The 17609-nt window shown below is 45.0% G+C and overlaps 1 protein-coding gene across 1 annotated transcript in view; it reads left to right on the plus strand.

Annotated features, from left to right (window-relative positions):
- si:dkey-33c12.4 (uncharacterized) overlaps positions 1–17609 on the plus strand; it is a 51220-nt gene that overhangs the window by 18304 nt on the left and 15307 nt on the right. The window contains exons 7-12 of the mRNA XM_029731015.1: positions 3836–4084; positions 5804–6028; positions 6597–6651; positions 6906–6996; positions 10624–10765; positions 11092–11196. Of these exons, the coding sequence (XP_029586875.1) occupies positions 3836–4084; positions 5804–6028; positions 6597–6651; positions 6906–6996; positions 10624–10765; positions 11092–11196 (867 nt within the window). The remainder of the gene's footprint in view (positions 1–3835; positions 4085–5803; positions 6029–6596; positions 6652–6905; positions 6997–10623; positions 10766–11091; positions 11197–17609) is intronic.

Genomic DNA, 17609 nt, shown 5'->3' on the forward strand with positions numbered 1-17609 from the left:
TCTTTCACTATACTGCGCCCCACAAGTGGAGAGTCTTTCACTATACTGCGCCCCACTAGTGGAGAGGTCTTCACTATACTGCGCCCCACTAGTGGAGAGTCTTCACTATACTGCGCCCCACTAGTGGAGAGTCTTTCACTATACTTGCGCCCCACTAGTGGAGAGTCTTTCACTATACTGCGCCCCACTAGTGGAGAGTCTTTCACTATACTGCGCCCCACTAGTGGAGAGTCTTTCACTATACTGCGCCCCACTAGTGGAGAGTCTTTCACTATACTGCGCCCCACTAGTGGAGAGTCTTTCACTATACTGCGCCCCACTAGTGGAGAGTCTTCACTATACTGCGCCCACTAGTGGAGAGTCTTTCACTATACTGCGCCCCACTAGTGGAGAGTCTTTCACTATACTGCGCCCCACTAGTGGAGAGTCTTTCACTATACTGCGCCCCACTAGTGGAGAGTCTTTCACTATACTGCGCCCCACTAGTGGAGAGTCTTTCACTATACTGCGCCCCACTAGTGGAGAGTCTTTCACTATACTGCGCCCCACTAGTGGAGAGTCTCACCATACCGCGCCCCACTAGTGGAGAGTCTTTCACTATACCGCGCCCCACTAGTGGAGAGTCTTTCACTATACCGCGCCCCACTAGTGGAGAGTCTTTCACTATAACGCGCCCCACTAGTGGAGAGTCTTTCACTATACTGCGCCCCACTAGTGGAGAGTCTCACCATACCGCGCCCACTAGTGGAGAGTCTTTCACTATACCGCGCCCCACTAGTGGAGAGTCTTTCACTATACCGCGCCCCACTAGTGGAGAGTCTTTCACTATACCGCGCCCCACTAGTGGAGAGTCTTTCACTATACCGCGCCCCACTAGTGGAGAGTCTTTCACTATACCGCGCCCCACTAGTGGAGAGTCTTTCACTATACTGCGCCCCACTAGTGGAGAGTCTTTCACTATACCGCGCCCCACTAGTGGAGAGGTCTTTCACTATACTGCGCCCCACTAGTGGAGAGTCTTTCACTATACTGCGCCCCACTAGTGGAGAGTCTTTCACTATACTGCGCCCCACTAGTGGAGAGTCTTTCACTATACTGCGCCCCACTAGTGGAGAGTCTTTCTTTTGGGCTCTTGTTAAAAGTAGTGCACTGTTATGGGGAAATGCATTAGGAAAGTATTCAGATCCATTGACCTTTTGCACATATCGTTACATTACAACCATTTTCTAAAATGGATTAAATAACATGTTTTCCTCATCAGTCTACACACAATACCCCATAATGACATCACAATACCCCATAATGACATCACAATACCCCATAATGACATCACAATACCCCATAATGACCAATCGAAAACAGCTTTTTAGATGTTTTTGCAAATTTATATATGTATATACATACATACATACATACATACATACATACATACATACATACATACATACATACAGTTGAAGTCGGAAGTTTACATACACTTAGGTTGGTGTCATTAAAACTCGTTTTTCAACCACTCCACAAATGTCTTGTCAACAAACTATAGTTTTGGCATGTCGGTTAGGACATCTACTTTGTGCATGACACAAGTCATTTTTCCAACAATTGTTTACAGACAGATTATTTCACTTATAATTCACAGTATCACAATTCCAGTGGGTCAGAAGTTTACATACACTAAGTTGACTGTGCCTTTAAACAGCTTGGAAAATTCCAGAAAATGATGTCATGGCTTTAGAAGCTTCTGATAGGCTAATTGACAACATTTGAGTCAATTGGAGGTGTACCTGTGGATGTATTTCAAGGCCTACCTTCAAACTTAGTGCCTCTTTGCTTGATATCATGGAAAAATCAAAAGAAATCAGCCTCAGAAAAAAAATGGTAGACCTCCAAGTCTGGTTCATCCTTGGGAGCAATTTCCAAATACCTGAAGGTACCACATTCATCTGTACAAACAATAGTACGCAAGTATGAACACCATGGGACCACGCAGCTGTCATACCGCTCAGGAAGGAGACGAGTTCTCTCTCCTAGAGATGAACGTACTTTGGTGCGAAAAGTGCAAATCAATCCCAGAACACCAGCAAAGAACCTTGTCAAGATGCTGGAGGAAACAGGTACAAAAGTATCTATATCCACAGTTAAACAAGTCCTATATCGACATAACCTGAAAAGACGCTCAGCAAGGAAGAAGCCACTGCTCCAAAACTGCCATAAAAAAGCCAGACTACGGTTTGCAACTGCACATTGGGACAAAGATCATACTTTTTGGAGAAATGTCCTCTGGTCTGATGAAACAAAATAGAACTGTTTGGCCATAATGACCATCGTTATGTTTGGAAGGAAAAAGGGGGAGGCTTGCAAGCCGAAGAACACCATCCCAACCGTGAAGCACAGGGGTGGCAGCATCATGTTGTGGGGGTGCTTTGCTGCAGGAGGGACTGGTGCACTTCAGAAAATAGATGGCATCATGAAGTAGGAAAATTATGTGGATGTCTTGAGATGTTGCTTCAATTTATCAGTCAGGAAGTTAAAGCTTGGTTGCAAATGGGTTTTCAAAATGGAGGAATGGGCCAAAATTCACCCAACTTATTGTGGGAAGCTTGTGGAAGGCTACTGGAAACGTTTGACCCAAGTTAAACAATTTAAAGACAATGCTACCAAATACTAATTGAGTGTATGTAAACTTCTGACCCACTGGGAATGTGATGAAAGAAATAAAAGCTGAAATAAATCATTCTCTCTACTATTATTCTGACATTTCACATTATTAAAATAAAGTGGTGATCCTAACTGACCTAAGACAGGGCATTTTTACTAGGATTAAATGTCAGTAATTGTGAAAAACTGAGTTTAAATGTTTTTGGCTAAGGTGTATGTAAACTTCCGACTTCAACTGTATTTATCTTATTTACATAAGTATTCAGACCCTTTGCTATGAGATTCGAAATTGAGCTCAGGTGCATCCTATTTCCATTGATCATCCTTGAGATGTTTCTACAACTTGATTGGAGTCCAACTGTGGTAAATTCAATTGATTGGACATGATTTGGAAAGGCACACACCTGTCTATATAAGGTCCCACAGTTGACAGTGCATGTCAGAGCATAAACCAAGCCATGAGGTCGCAGGAATTGTCCGTAGAGGTTTGAGACAGGATTGTGTTGAGACATAAATCTGGGGAAGGGTATCAAAATATTTATGCAGCATTGAAGGTCCCCAAGAACACAGTGGCCTCCATCATTCTTAAATGGAATAAGTTTGGAACCACCAAGACTCTTCCTAGAGCTGGCCGCCCGGCTAAACTGAGCCATCTGGGGAGAATGGCCTTGGTCATACTTATGTAAATGTTATATTTCATTAATTTATTTAAAAAACAGTTTTGTGGGGTATTGAGTATAGATTGATGAGGGTGGAAAAAAACAATTTAATCCATTTTAGAATAAGGCTGTAATGTAACAAAATGTGGAACAAGTCAAGGGGTCTGAATACTTTCCCAATGCACTGATTATAGCTAAGTTTATGTATTCCAAATGGCAACCTATTCCTTATATAGTGCACTACAGGGCCCTGGTCTAAATCAAATCAAATTTCAAATCAAATGTATTTATAAAGCCCTTCTTACATCAGCTGATATCTCAAAGTGCTGTACAGAAACCCAGCCTAAAACCCCAAACAGCAAGCAATGCAGGTGTAGAAGCACGGTAGTGCCCTATAGGGCCCTGGTCTAAAGTAGTGCCCTATGTAGTAAATGTGGTGCTATTTGGGACGCTGCCCTGGCGTCTTGGATATGCGTTTGTACACTGAACATATTTTCCTTTTTTTTTATGCCTCCTAGGAGAATCGAGGTCCAGGGAGGTCAGGCCGCTCAGAGAATCAGGGAGGAGATTTAAACATTGAGAGAGAGCAGCAGCAGGAGCAGGAGGAGGAGGAGGAGGAGGAGGAGCGCCTTGGTCCGGGACCTGGTGGTACTACAGCCCGCAGCAGGCAGCAGGAGGTGCAGGATTCTCCTTTGGAGGAGACCTGTGGTAGCAGTAACGAGGACCAGGAGGACGTGAGAGACGAGGGATTAGCCAGGGAGACAGAAGTTTGTGTTGGATCCTTTTTACCTCCTCTGTCATTTTTCATTCTACACTGCACCCTGCTTATAGTGAAGGTAGCTCTAGTCCTAGAATCTATACAACGGCCTCCCCATTCAAGTCCATGGTGGCATAATGGGTAGACTGGCAGCTTTATGGAGTGTCCTTTTGAGTTTTACCTGTCACATTTCCAGGCTAAGAGGTTCCAAGCCCTAATCAACTGTTTATGGTGTTTCAATTGTCCTCCGCGGATGTGATCGCTGTAAGAGGAGTGTACTGTATTACTGGTGAAACTCATTAACGCTCTGTCATTAACGCTCTGTCATTAACGCTCTGCTATGTCATTAACGCTCTGCTATGTCATTAACGCTCTGCTATGTTATTAATGCTCTGCTATGTCATTAACGCTCTGCTATGTTATTAACGCTCTGCTATGTCATTATCGCTCTGCTATGTCATTATCGCTCTGCTATGTCATTAAAGCTCTGCTATGTCATTAACGCTCTGCTATGTCATTAACGCTCTGCTATGTCATTAACGCTCTGCTATGTCATTAATAACGCTATATGTGTACATGCATTAATTTAACCTTTTATTTAAGAACAAATTCTTATTTACAATGACGGCCTACCCCGGCCAAACCCGGACGACGCTGGGCCAATTGTGCGCTGCCCAATGGGACTCCTAATCACGGTCGGTTGTAATACAGCTTGGAATCGAACCAGGGTCTGTAGTGAGGCCTCCAGCACTAAGATGCAGTGCCTTAGACCGCTGCGCCACTAGGCAGCCCTGTAATATTAATTGTTGACATTATTCACTGGAAGGAAGTAACCTGCTCATTCTGTATATTTGTCAAATTTAAATTCTTCACAATTCTTTAACTATTTTGACTTTAGACAATTGCATCTAATAGTTCCATCAAATAAATAAAAATCCATTAATTTTCCCCTTAGCGCTGTAAATTACTGACATTTATTTGAACAGCTTCTGTCTACCCAGTGAGTGAAGTTTGGTGGCTAACTGTTAGTGTTCCTCCATCTTGGATCTGTCCCCATCCAGAGTTGGATATGAGAAGCTGCTTCTAGTGTGTAACTGCTCCTCCATCTTGGATCTGTCCCCATCCAGAGTTGGATATGAGTAGCTGCTTCTAGTGTGTAACTGCTCCTCCATCTTGGATCTGTCCCCATACAGGAGTTGGATATGAGTAGCTGCTTCTAGTGTGTAACTGCTCCTCCATCTTGGATCTGTCCCCGTACAGGAGTTGGATATGAGAAGCTGCTTCTAGTGTGTAACTGCTCCTCCATCTTGGACCTGTCCCCGTACAGGAGTTGGATATGAGTAGCTGCTTCTAGTGTGTAACTGCTCCTCCATCTTGGATCTGTCCCCGTACAGGAGTTGGATATGAGAAGCTGCTTCTAGTGTGTAACTGCTCCTCCATCTTGGACCTGTCCCCGTACAGGAGTTGGATATGAGAAGCTGCTTCTAGTGTGTAACTGCTCCTCCATCTTGGACCTGTCCCCGTACAGGAGTTGGATATGAGTAGCTGCTTCTAGTGTGTAACTGCTCCTCCATCTTGGATCTGTCCCCGTACAGGAGTTGGATATGAGTAGCTGCTTCTAGTGTGTAACTGCTACTCCATCTTGGATCTGTCCCCATACAGGAGTTGGATATGAGAAGCTGCTTCTAGTGTGTAACTGTTCCTCCATCTTGGATCTGTCCCCGTACAGGAGTTGGATATGAGAAGCTGCTTCGTCTCTACGGCTGCTTGTATTGCTAAACGACAACTAGAGCAGAACCCCAAACCAGAGAAGAAAATTATTATCCAGCAGCAACAGGAGCCAGTGGTGAAACGACAACAGCAGCAGGAGGAGGAGGAGCAGGGGGAGGAATGGCAGGAAGAGGAACAGCAGGAGGAGGAACAGCAGCAGGAGGCTATAGTCAGGAAAAAGGAGGTGATTTTGAAAAAAATGTATCTTTCTGATTATGTTAAACATTAGCATGTACTATGTCTGTTTTAGTTGGGTCTGTCTGGTTTTAGTAGGTAGGGTCTGTCTGGTTTTAGTAGGTAGGGTCTGTCTGGTTTTAGTAGGTAGGGTCTGTCTGGTTTTAGTAGGTAGGGTCTGTCTGGTTTTAGTAGGTAGGGTCTGTCTGGTTTTAGTAGGGCCTGTCTGGTTTTAGTAGGTAGGGTCTGTCTGGTTTTAGTAGGTATGGTCTGTCTGGTTTTAGTAGGTATGGTCTGTCTGGTTTTAGTAGGTAGGGTCTGTCTGGTTTTAGTAGGGCCTGTCTGTTTTTAGTAGGGCCTGTCTGTTTTTAGTAGGTAGGGTCTGTCTGGTTTTAGTAGGTAGGGTCTGTCTGGTTTTAGTAGGTAGGGCCTGTCTGGTTTTAGTAGGGTCTGTCTGTTTTTAGTAGGGCCTGTCTGTTTTTAGTAGGGCCTGTCTGGTTTTAGTAGGGCCTGTCTGTAGTGTAATCCCGTAGACCTGCACTGTGACGTACTAACTGACACTCTGCTTCCCCATTTAGAAAAAGGTGGAGGCCAATGTTGACGATATTCTTAAAAGAAGCACAGAGCTCGCCCGTAAGTCCTAACTCCATTCATACCGGTAATATCAATCACCAATGTGTGTCCCAAATGCCACGCTCTACCCTACACAGTGCACCAGGGCCCATAGGGCTTTGCTCAAAAGACAATGCACAATATAGGGATTTAGGGCCATTTGGGACACATGCAACCTCGTACTGATCTGAAAGCACTTCAGAGCACTTCGGTGTTTTATTTCCAGTATTTACAACTACAAATGCCATGCTTTTAAGTGTCTCTCCTCTCCCCAGTCATAGGAAACCAGTTCGCAGCCTGTGGACAGTTTGATATGGCAGTCAAGTATTTCACTGACGCTATTAAACACAATCCCACAGAATTTAAGTGAGTATAAAAGTCAATGGCACTGGTTGGCACTCGGCTCATGTATGATATGAGTCCATAATGGTACTCTATTCCCTGTCTAGTGCACAACTCTATTCTGAAATGGCACCCCTATTCCCTGTCTAGTACACAACTCTGCTGAAATGGCACCCTATTCCCTGTCTAGTGCACAACTCTATTCTGGAATGGCACCCTATTCCCTGTCTAGTACACAACTCTATTCTGGAATGGCACCCTATTCCCTGTCTAGTACACAACTCTATTCTGAAATGGCACCCTATTCCCTGTCTAGTGCACAACTCTGCTGAAATGGCACCCTATTCCCTGTCTAGTGCACAACTGTATTCTGAAATGGCATCCTATTCCCTGTCTAGTAGTGTTGCACAGTACACCAGTACCATGGTAATACCACAGTACCAAAATGTCATAATAATTATGATAAAAATTATTTTATAATACCGTTTCACATGATGCTACCACCTTTGGTCTCGGCAGGTTGTAAAAACCTTCTGCTGCCTGGTATAAGATGTTTATAAAGATTAAATGTTATATTTTTAACAGCAGCATCTTTCTCTTGTATGCGCCGGTCCAGTAATGGAAACTTTAATGCGCATATCACATGTGGCAGCTGTAATCAGTTAGTCACCCCCCCCTACCAGCGCTCACATCCCCCCCTACCAGCGCTCACATCCCCCCCTACCAGCGCTCACATCCCCCCCTACCAGCGCTCACATCCCCCCTACCAGCGCTCACATCCCCCCCTACCAGCGCTCACATCCCCCCCTACCAGCGCTCACACATCCCCCCCTACCAGCGCTCACACATCCCCCCCCTACCAGCGCTCACACATCCCCCCCCACCAGCGCTCACAATCCTCCCCTACCAGCGCTCACATCCCCCCCTACCAGCGCTCACACATCCTCCCCTACCAGCGCTCACACATCCTCCCCTACCAGCGCTCACACATCCCCCCTACCAGCGCTCACACATCCCCCCTACCAGCGCTCACACATCCCCCCTACCAGCGCTCACACATCCCCCCCTACCAGCGCTCACATCCTCCCCTACCAGCGCTCACATCCCCCCCTACCAGCGCTCACATCCCCCTCCACCAGCGCTCACACATCCCCCCCACCAGCGCTCACACATCCCCCCCTACCAGCGCTCACACATCCCCCCCCTACCAGCGCTCACACATCCCCCCCTACCAGCGCTCACACATCCCCCCTACCAGCGCTCACACATCCCCCCCTACCAGCGCTCACACATCCCCCCCTACCAGCGCTCACACATCCCCCCCTACCAGCGCTCACACATCCCCCCCTACCAGCGCTCACACATCCCCCCCGTTACCAGCGCTCACACATCCCCCCCCCTACCAGCGCTCACACATCCCCCCCCACCAGCGCTCACACATCCCCCCCCACCAGCGCTCACATCCCCCCCTACCAGCGCTCACACATCCTCCCCTACCAGCGCTCAAACATCCCCCCTACCAGCGCTCACACATACCCCCCTACCAGCGCTCAAACATCCCCCCTACCAGCGCTCACACATACCCCCCTACCAGCGCTCACATCCCCCCCTACCAGCGCTCACATCCCCCCCTACCAGCGCTCACACACCCCCCCTACCAGCGCTCACACATCCCCCCCTACCAGCGCTCACATCCCCCTCCACCAGCGCTCACATCCCCCTCCACCAGCGCTCACACATCCCCCCCTACCAGCGCTCACATATCCCCCCCTACCAGCGCTCACACATCCCCCCTACCAGCGCTCACACATCCCCCCTACCAGCGCTCACATCCCCCCCTACCAGCGCTCACACATCCCCCCTACCAGCGCTCACATCCCCCCCTACCAGCGCTCACACATCCCCCCCCTACCAGCGCTCACATCCCCCCCTACCAGCGCTCACATCCCCCCCTACCAGCGCTCACACATCCCCCCCCTACCAGCGCTCACATCCCCCCTACCAGCGCTCACAATCCCCCTACCAGCGCTCACACATCCCCCCTACCAGCGCTCACACATCCCCCCCTACCAGCGCTCACACATCCCCCCTACCAGCGCTCACACATCCCCCCCTACCAGCGCACACAGATCCCCCACTACCAGCGCTCACACATCCCCCCCTACCAGCGCTCACACATCCCCCCACCAGCGCTCACACATCCCCCCACCAGCGCTCACACATCCCCCCCTACCAGCGCTCACACATCCCCCCCCTACCAGCGCTCACACATCCCCCCCTACCAGCGCTCACACATCCCCCCCTACCAGCGCTCACACATCCCCCCCACCAGCGCTCACATCCCCCCCTACCAGCGCTCACACATCCCCCCTACCAGCGCTCACACATCCCCCCCTACCAGCGCTCACACATCCCCCCCTACCAGCGCTCACACATCCCCCCCTACCAGCGCTCACACATCCCCCCCTACCAGCGCTCACACATCCCCCCCCTACCAGCGCTCACACATCCCCCCCTACCAGCGCTCACTCCTGCTTCTCCGTCGACTCTTCCTGCTCATCTGTTCCTCCATCAGTTTTTAAGATATAATTTAGCATTGCTATCAATCGGGATAAAGTCCTTGAGTCATCTGTTAAAATGTACATTTTGATATATTGGAGCAGCGTGAGTAAAGTTGATGTTTCGCTGTCATGTGATCTCTCAGTGCCAGAAGTGGAACATTGTGCACAGCTTGGCGACAGGCATGCTCGCAGCTTTACCACACAGAAAACGGCTCTAAGCAATTACCTTTCATTTTAGCGATGATTTGCATTAGATATAATTTCACAAAACATATCGCGGGCAGTTTTTAAATGAATTCTGGGCTGCTAATTATTGGTTTGATAAAAAACAGCATTGTAATTTGTACAGCGGCCCACGGCCCTCCATTTGTACGTCATCGGGTCAATTTCCCAAAACAATTATTATTGTTAGAATAGTAGAATACACAAGGTGCCATTTTGAAAATGTCGTTGTGCATTAGTAGTTTTTCTCTTATGTCAGTCGCTAGCTAGGTTTCTATCCATTTGGCGACTGAATTTCATGCGAATATTCTAAAATCTGCATAAAAACAATATGCACATTTTCCATCAAATTGACTTGTTGCGGATAAAGTGATGTGCGTGTTGACGTAGTGAACATTTAAAATACCTTTTGCGGCGAACAGGACGCTAGGCCACTCTGACGTTTTTTCCCCAGTGGTATTGTGATACTACTCGGTATCGTGATACTTGGCTTCGTATCGCGATACCTGGCCTCGCGTCGCGATACCTGGCCTTGCGTCGCGATACCTGGCCTCGCGTCGCAATACCTGGCCTCGCGTCGCGACGACAACTATTTTCTGAGATGTCACTGTGTTCTACTTCTTTAGCTGTTAGATCAGCCGTCCTACTCTTGACGCTTTCTGAACACAGCCCTGATGTTCTGTTGTAGGCTGTTTCTGAACACAGCCCTGATGTTCTGTTGTAGGCTGTTTCTGAACACAGCCCTGATGTTCTGTTGTAGGCTGTTTCTGAACACAGCCCTGATGTTCTGTTGTAGGCTGTTTCTGAACACAGCCCTGATGTTCTGTTGTAGGCTGTTTCTGAACACAGCCCTGATGTTCTGTTGTAGGCTGTTTGGGAACAGATCCTTTTGTTACGAGAAGATGCAGCAGTATGATCGGGCCTTGTGTGATGCCGAGCTGGCCCTCTCCATGGAGCCTGGTTGGATTAAAGGACTATACAGGAAGGGGAAGGCTCTGTCTGGACTCAAGGTACTCAACAACATTATAATAATAATACTTCAATTCAACTTCAGGATTTTAGCTCCTCTCTTTGTGTTATGTTTGTCAATCTCACTATGTGCTCCCTCTCTCTGTCCACCCTCTCTCTGTCCACCCTCTCTCTGTCCACCCTCTCTCTGTTCACCCTCTCTCTGTCCACCCTCTCTCTGTCCAACCTCTCTCTGTCCAACCTCTCTCTGTCCTCCCTCTCCCTCTCTCTGTCCTCCATCTCTGTCCACCCTCTCCATCTCTCTGTCCACCCTCTCCATCTCTCTGTCCACCCTCTCTCTGTCCACCCTCTCCATCTCTCTGTCCAGAGGTACTTTGAGGCATGCCAGACCTATAAGGAGGTATTGAAGCAGGACAGTTTGTGTTCAGATGCTGCTCAGGAGTTGATGAAAGTTCAGATCATGCAGCTGATGGTATGTACGGAAGCCTCTTTTAATTTAACATGTAGTAATAATATAGATTCTACGTGGGTAGAAAGAAAATCTATATATTTTCACCTACATTACTGTTATTATGTTTATTTGAAGAGGGACATTGTACATCAAAACATATAGCACCAGTCCAAAGTTTGGACACCTACTCATTCAAGTTATTTTTGTTTATTTTTTATTTTCTACATTGTAGAATAATAGTGAATATGTCACAACAATGAAATAACACATGGAATCATGAAGTAACCAAAAAAAGTGTTAAATAAATCAAAATATATTTTAGGTTCTTCAAAGTAGCCACTCTTTGCCTTGATGACAGCTTTGCACACTCTTGGCATTCTCTCAACCAGCTTCACCTGGAATGCTTTTATAAAAGTATTGAAGTTCCCACATATGCTGAGCACTTGTTGGCTGTTTTTCCTTCACTCTGTGGTCCAACTCATCCCAAACCATCTCAATTGGGTTGAGGTCGGGTGATTTTGGAGGCCAGGTCATCTGATGCAGCACTCCATCACTCTCCTTCTTGGTCAAATAGCCCTTACACAGCCTGGAGGTGTGTTGGGTCATTGTCCTGTTGAAAAAACAATGATAGTCCCACTAAGCCCAAACCAGATGGGATGGCGTATCGCTGCAAAATGCTGTGGTAGACATGCTGGTTAAGTGTGCCTTGAATTCAAAATAAATCACTGACAGTGTCACCAGCAAAGTACCATCACACCTCCTCCTCCATGCTTCACGGTGGGAACCACACATGCGGAGATCATCCGTTCACCTACTCGACCATGAAGGCCTGATTCACGCAGTCTCCTCTGAACAGTTCATGTTGAGATGTGTCTGTTACTTGAACTCTGTAAAGTATTTATTTGGGCTGCTATTTCTGAGGCTGGTAACTCTACTGAACTTATCCTCTGCAGCAGAGGTAACTCTGGGTCTTCCTTTCCTGTGGCGGTCCTCATGAGAGCCAGTTTCATCATAGCACTTGATGGTTTTTGCGACTGCACTTGAAGAAACATTAAGTTCTCTACATTTTCCAGATTGACTGACCTTCGTCTTAATGTAATGATGGACTGTCGTTTCTCTTTGCTTATTTGACTTGTTCTTACCATAATATGGACTTGGTCTTTTACCAAATAGGACTATCCTCTGTATACCACCCCTACCTTGTCACAACACAACTGATTGGCTCAAACACATTTAGAAGGAAAGAAATTCCACAAATTAACTTTTAACAAGGCACACCTGTTAATTGAAATGCATTCCAGGTGATTACCTCATGAAGCTGGTTGAGATAATGCCAAGAGTGTGCAAAGCTGTCATGAAGGCAAAGGGTGGCTACTTTGAAGAATCTAAAATATTTAGATTTAACACTTTTTGGTTACTACATGATTCCATATGTGTTATTTCATAGTTTTGATGTCTTCACTATTATTCTACAATATAATAACATAAAGAAACCCTTGAATGAGTAGGAGTATCCAAACTTTTGACTGGTACTGTAAGTCTCAGTACAGCAGCTAAATTTTGTCTGCAATCAAATCCAATTTTATTTTGTCACATGCAGATGTTATTACGGGTGTAGAGAAATGCTTGTGTTTCTAGCTTCAACAGTGTAGTAGTGTCTAATAATTCACAACAATATACACACAACCTAAAAGTAAAATAATGGAATTAAGAAATATATAAATATTAGGATGAGCAATGTCGGAGTGGCATAGACTAAAATCCAGTAGAATACAGTATATACATATGAGATGAGTAAAGCAATATGTAAACATTATTAAAGTGACCAGTGTTCCATTATTAAAGTGACCATTGATTCTATGTCTATGGGGCAGCAGCCTCTAAGGTGCAGGGTTGAGTAACCAGGTGGAAGCCGGCTAGTGATGGCTGTTTATCAGTCTGATGGTCTGGAGATAGAAGCTGTTTATCAGTCTGATGGTCTGGAGATAGAAGCTGTTTAACAGTCTGATGGTCTGGAGATAGAAGCTGTTTAACAGTCTGATGGCCTGGAGATAGAAGCTGTTTACCAGTCTGATGGTCTGGAGATAGAAGCTGTTTAACAGTCTGATGGTCTGGAGATAGAAGCTGTTTACCAGTCTGATGGCCTTGAGATAGAAGCTGTTTATCAGTCTGATGGTCTGGAGATAGAAGCTGTTTATCAGTCTGATGGTCTGGAGATAGAAGCTGTTTATCAGTCTGATGGCCTGGAGATAGAAGCTGTTTATCAGTCTGATGGCCTGGAGATAGAAGCTGTTTATCAGTCTGATGGTCTGGAGATAGAAGCTGTTTATCAGTCTGATGGCCTGGAGATAGAAGCTGGTTATCAGTCTGATGGTCTGGAGATAGAAGCTGTTTACCAGTCTGATGGCCTGGAGATAGAAGCTGTTTATCAGTCTGATGGCCTGGAGATAGAAGCTGTTTAACAGTCTGATGGTCTGGAGATAGAAGCTGTTTATCAGTCTGATGGTCTGGAGATAGAAGCTGTTTACCAGTCTGATGGCCTGGAGATAGAAGCTGTTTATCAGTCTCTCCGTCCCAGCTTTGATGCACCTGTACTGACCTCGCCTTCTGGATGATAGTCCCCGGGCAGGGTAGCGTATAAACAAGAAAAACGTTATATACGAACATACAAACATCATTTAAAAAAAAAATATGACGAAATAAAAATGAGCTAGATGGTAATTTTCCATGAAGAAAAATTGTGACTTGCTTCAGTGCTGTGAATGTATTTTTGTGGCATTAGGAAAGCGGGAGACCAAGTCAGTTGTACAACTGAAAATGTCTCTTCCACATTTAACCCAACCCCTCTGAATCAGAGAGGTACGGGGGGGGGGGGCTGCCTTAATAGACATCCACGTCTTCGGCACCTGGGGAACAGTGGGTTAACTGCCTTGTTCAGGGGCAGAACGACAGATTTTTACCTTGCCAGCTCAGAGATTCGATCCAGCAACCTTTCGGTTACTGGCCCAACACTCTAACCACTAGGCTACCTGCCACATGTTCAGGCTATAGGATATAGGATAGCCTGAACATGTGAAAGTAGGTTTGGTGTCTCTAGCTTGAAAGGTTGAAGAATTACTGTTGTGGAGTTGTTGTTGTTGGTAAATAATTTGAAGTTAGGAAAGCCTGAATGTTTTTAAAGTTGGTCTTGACGCTTAATTAACCAAGGAGCAGGACCATTTAGAATGGCTACTACTGTATTCTCGTTCAAACCCACTGTATTCTTGTTCAAACCCACTGTATTCTCGTTCAAACCCACTGTATTCTCGTTCAAACCCACTGTATTCTTGTTCAAACCTACTGTATTCTCGTTCAAACCCACTGTATTCTCGTTCAAACCCACTGTATTCTCGTTCAAACCCACTGTATTCTCGTTCAAACCCACTGTATTCTCGTTCAAACCCATTAAAATATGGTTCTCGTTCCAAAAGTATTCATAGATTACTTGTCAAAAGATTGAAACTAAGTAGGCTCCATCTGAACATGTCAATGTTTTGGAGCTGATGGCGCATCTCCTCCTACACGGTTTTAGCTATGTATTAGGGCTGTCCCAGACAATTTTGCGGGGAGGGAAAAACCGAACGTCGTCTGTCCTTTTGACCAATCTGGTTTAATCAGACCAGAAAAACATGTTTCTCATGAGCTGAGACTCCTTTTAGGTGCCTTTTGGTAAACTCCAAGCGGGCTGTCATGTGCTTTTTACTGAGGAGTGGCTTCCATCTGGTCACTCTACCTTAACGGCCTGATTGGTGGAGTGCTGCAGAGATGGTTGTCCTTCTGGAAGATTCTCCCATTTCCACAGAGGAACTCTAGAGCTCAGAGTGACCATCGGGTTCTTGGCCATCTCCCTGACCAAGGCTCTTCTCCCCCGATTGGAGCTGTCCATCCGGCCAAACTGAGCAAACTTCTTCCATTTAAGAACGATAAAGGCAACTGTGTTCTTGGGGACCTTCAATGCTGCAGAAATGTTTTGGTACCCTTCCCCAGATCTGTGCCTCGACACAATCCTGTCTCGGAGCTCTATGGACAATTCCTTCGACCTCATGGCTTGGTTTTTGCTCTGACGTGCACTGTCAAACGTGGGACCTTATATAGACAGGTGTGTGCCTTTCCAAATCATGTCCAATCAATAGAATTTACCACAGGTGGACTCCAAGTTGTAGAAACATCTCAAGGATGATCAATGGAAACAGGATGCACCTGAGCTCAATTTCGAGTCTCATAGCAAAGGGTCTGAATACTTATGTAAATAAGATATATATTTTTTTGCAAAAATGTCTAAAAAGCTGTTTTCTGTTTTAGAATAAGGCTGTAATGTAACAATGTGAAAAAAGGGAAGGGGTCTGAATACTTCCTGAATGCCCCCAGAAAAGCAGATCCCTTTGAGCATGGGGAAGTTATTAGTTACATGTTGGATGGTGTATCAATACACCCAGTCACTACAAAGATACAGGCGTCCTTCCTAACTCAGTTGCCGGAGAGGAAGGAAACCGCTCAGGGATTTCACCATGAGGCCAATGGTCACTTTAAAACAGTTACAGAGTTTAATGGCTGTGATTGGAGAAAACTGAGGATGGATCAACAACATTGTAGTTACTCCACAATGCTGACCTAAATTACAGAGTGAAAAGAAGGAAGCCTGTACAGAATGAAACATTTCCAAAACTTTCATCCTGTTTGCAACAAGGCGTTAAAGCAATACTGCAAAAACAAATTGGAAAAGCAGTTCACGTTTTGTCCTGCATACAAATTGTTATGTTTGGGGCAAATCTAATACAACACATTACTGAGTACCACTCTCCATTTTTTCAAGTATGGTGATGGCTGCATCATGTTATGGGTATACTTGTAATTGTTAAAGACTGGGGAGTTTTTCAGGACAAAACAGATACAAATAAATTAACTCAATAGAGCACAGGCAAAATCCTCGAGGAAAAACCTAGTTGTCTGCTTTCCACCCAGATGAATTCACCTTTTCAGCAGGACAATAATCTAAAACACAAGGCCAAATCTACACTGGACTTGCTTACCAAGGAGACGTGAATGTTCCTGAGTGGCCGAGTTAGATTTATTTCAAAACTCTACAGCAAAACCTGAAAATGGTTGTCTAGCAATGATCAACAACCAATTTGACAGAGCTTGAAGATTTTTGAAAAGAGTAATGGGCAAATGTTGCACAATCCAGGTGCGGAAAGCTCTTCGAGACTTACCCAGAAAGACTCACAGCTGTAGTCGCTGCCAAAGGTCCTTTTACAAAGTATTGACTGAGAGGTGAATATTTTATGTAAATTTGATTTCTGTATTTCAATTTTGGTATATTTGCAAAAAAAATTCTAAACATGTTTTCACTTTGTCATTATGGGTTATTGTGATTTTTAAAATAAATTATATTTCATCCATTTTGAATTCCGTCTAACACAACAAAATGTGGAATAAGTCAAAGGGGTTTCTGAAGGCACTGTAACAGTATAATCTACATACATTTGTATATCAACACCATGGCACACAGGCAGGTAATTTATATATATATATAAGCTATAAAGGTAAAGAGTAAAGGTCCTATGACGGATCCCTGTGGGACCCCCGTTACCAGACGAGACTTTCTGATTCTACCGTACTATATTCTGACAGATAAATATGAATCCATCCATTTTAAAGCATTTTGGGGGGAGAAATTCATCTTTGCTAGTTTAGAGAGTAGGATTTTGTGATTTTACAATATCAAATACTTTTTTTGCAAATTTTTATTAACACAGCTCCTACCACTTCCCCTTTTTGTCAAGTTTCAATTTAACCTTGTCCAAAAAAATATAAGTTAGCTGTCTCAGTGGAATGATTCGCTCTGAAGCCGAATTGCAGGGGGTATAATGAGAAAGCGCTAGTATTCAAGTGGCTTGGTTTTCTTTGGCTAGGTTTTCAAGCTGCTTCAAATTTTGTTAACTTCTACCTTGGAATCATAACATTTTGATTGGGTGATACATAACTCTGTAAACCTATGGATCTGAATAAAGACATGAAAAGCAGTGACTATAGAGTAGCTATCCTTTTATCGAACTGAAAAGTTGATGGAACCTTATCTCCCTAAAATATGTCTTGCCCCTTTCCTCTTAAACTGGCTTTTTCCAAATTTGTTTTACATTTTACTTCTTTTTTTTTTTTAAATTCGCCTCAATTTAAAAGTTTCCTTTTGATAAATGTTCTTAACTATGAACCTTGTTTCCTCCTGAATTCATTCTGTCAACATCAAAACAATCAAATTTTATTCGTCACATACACGTGTTTAGCAGATGATACTGTGGGTGTCGCGAAATGCTTGGGTTTTATTATAGTAATATCTAACAATTTCACAATACACCTAAAGTAAAGGAATGGAATTTAGAATATATAAATATTTG

The sequence above is a fragment of the Salmo trutta genome, chromosome 33 (assembly GCF_901001165.1).
Source record: "Salmo trutta chromosome 33, fSalTru1.1, whole genome shotgun sequence".
Classification (NCBI taxonomy): domain Eukaryota; kingdom Metazoa; phylum Chordata; class Actinopteri; order Salmoniformes; family Salmonidae; genus Salmo; species Salmo trutta.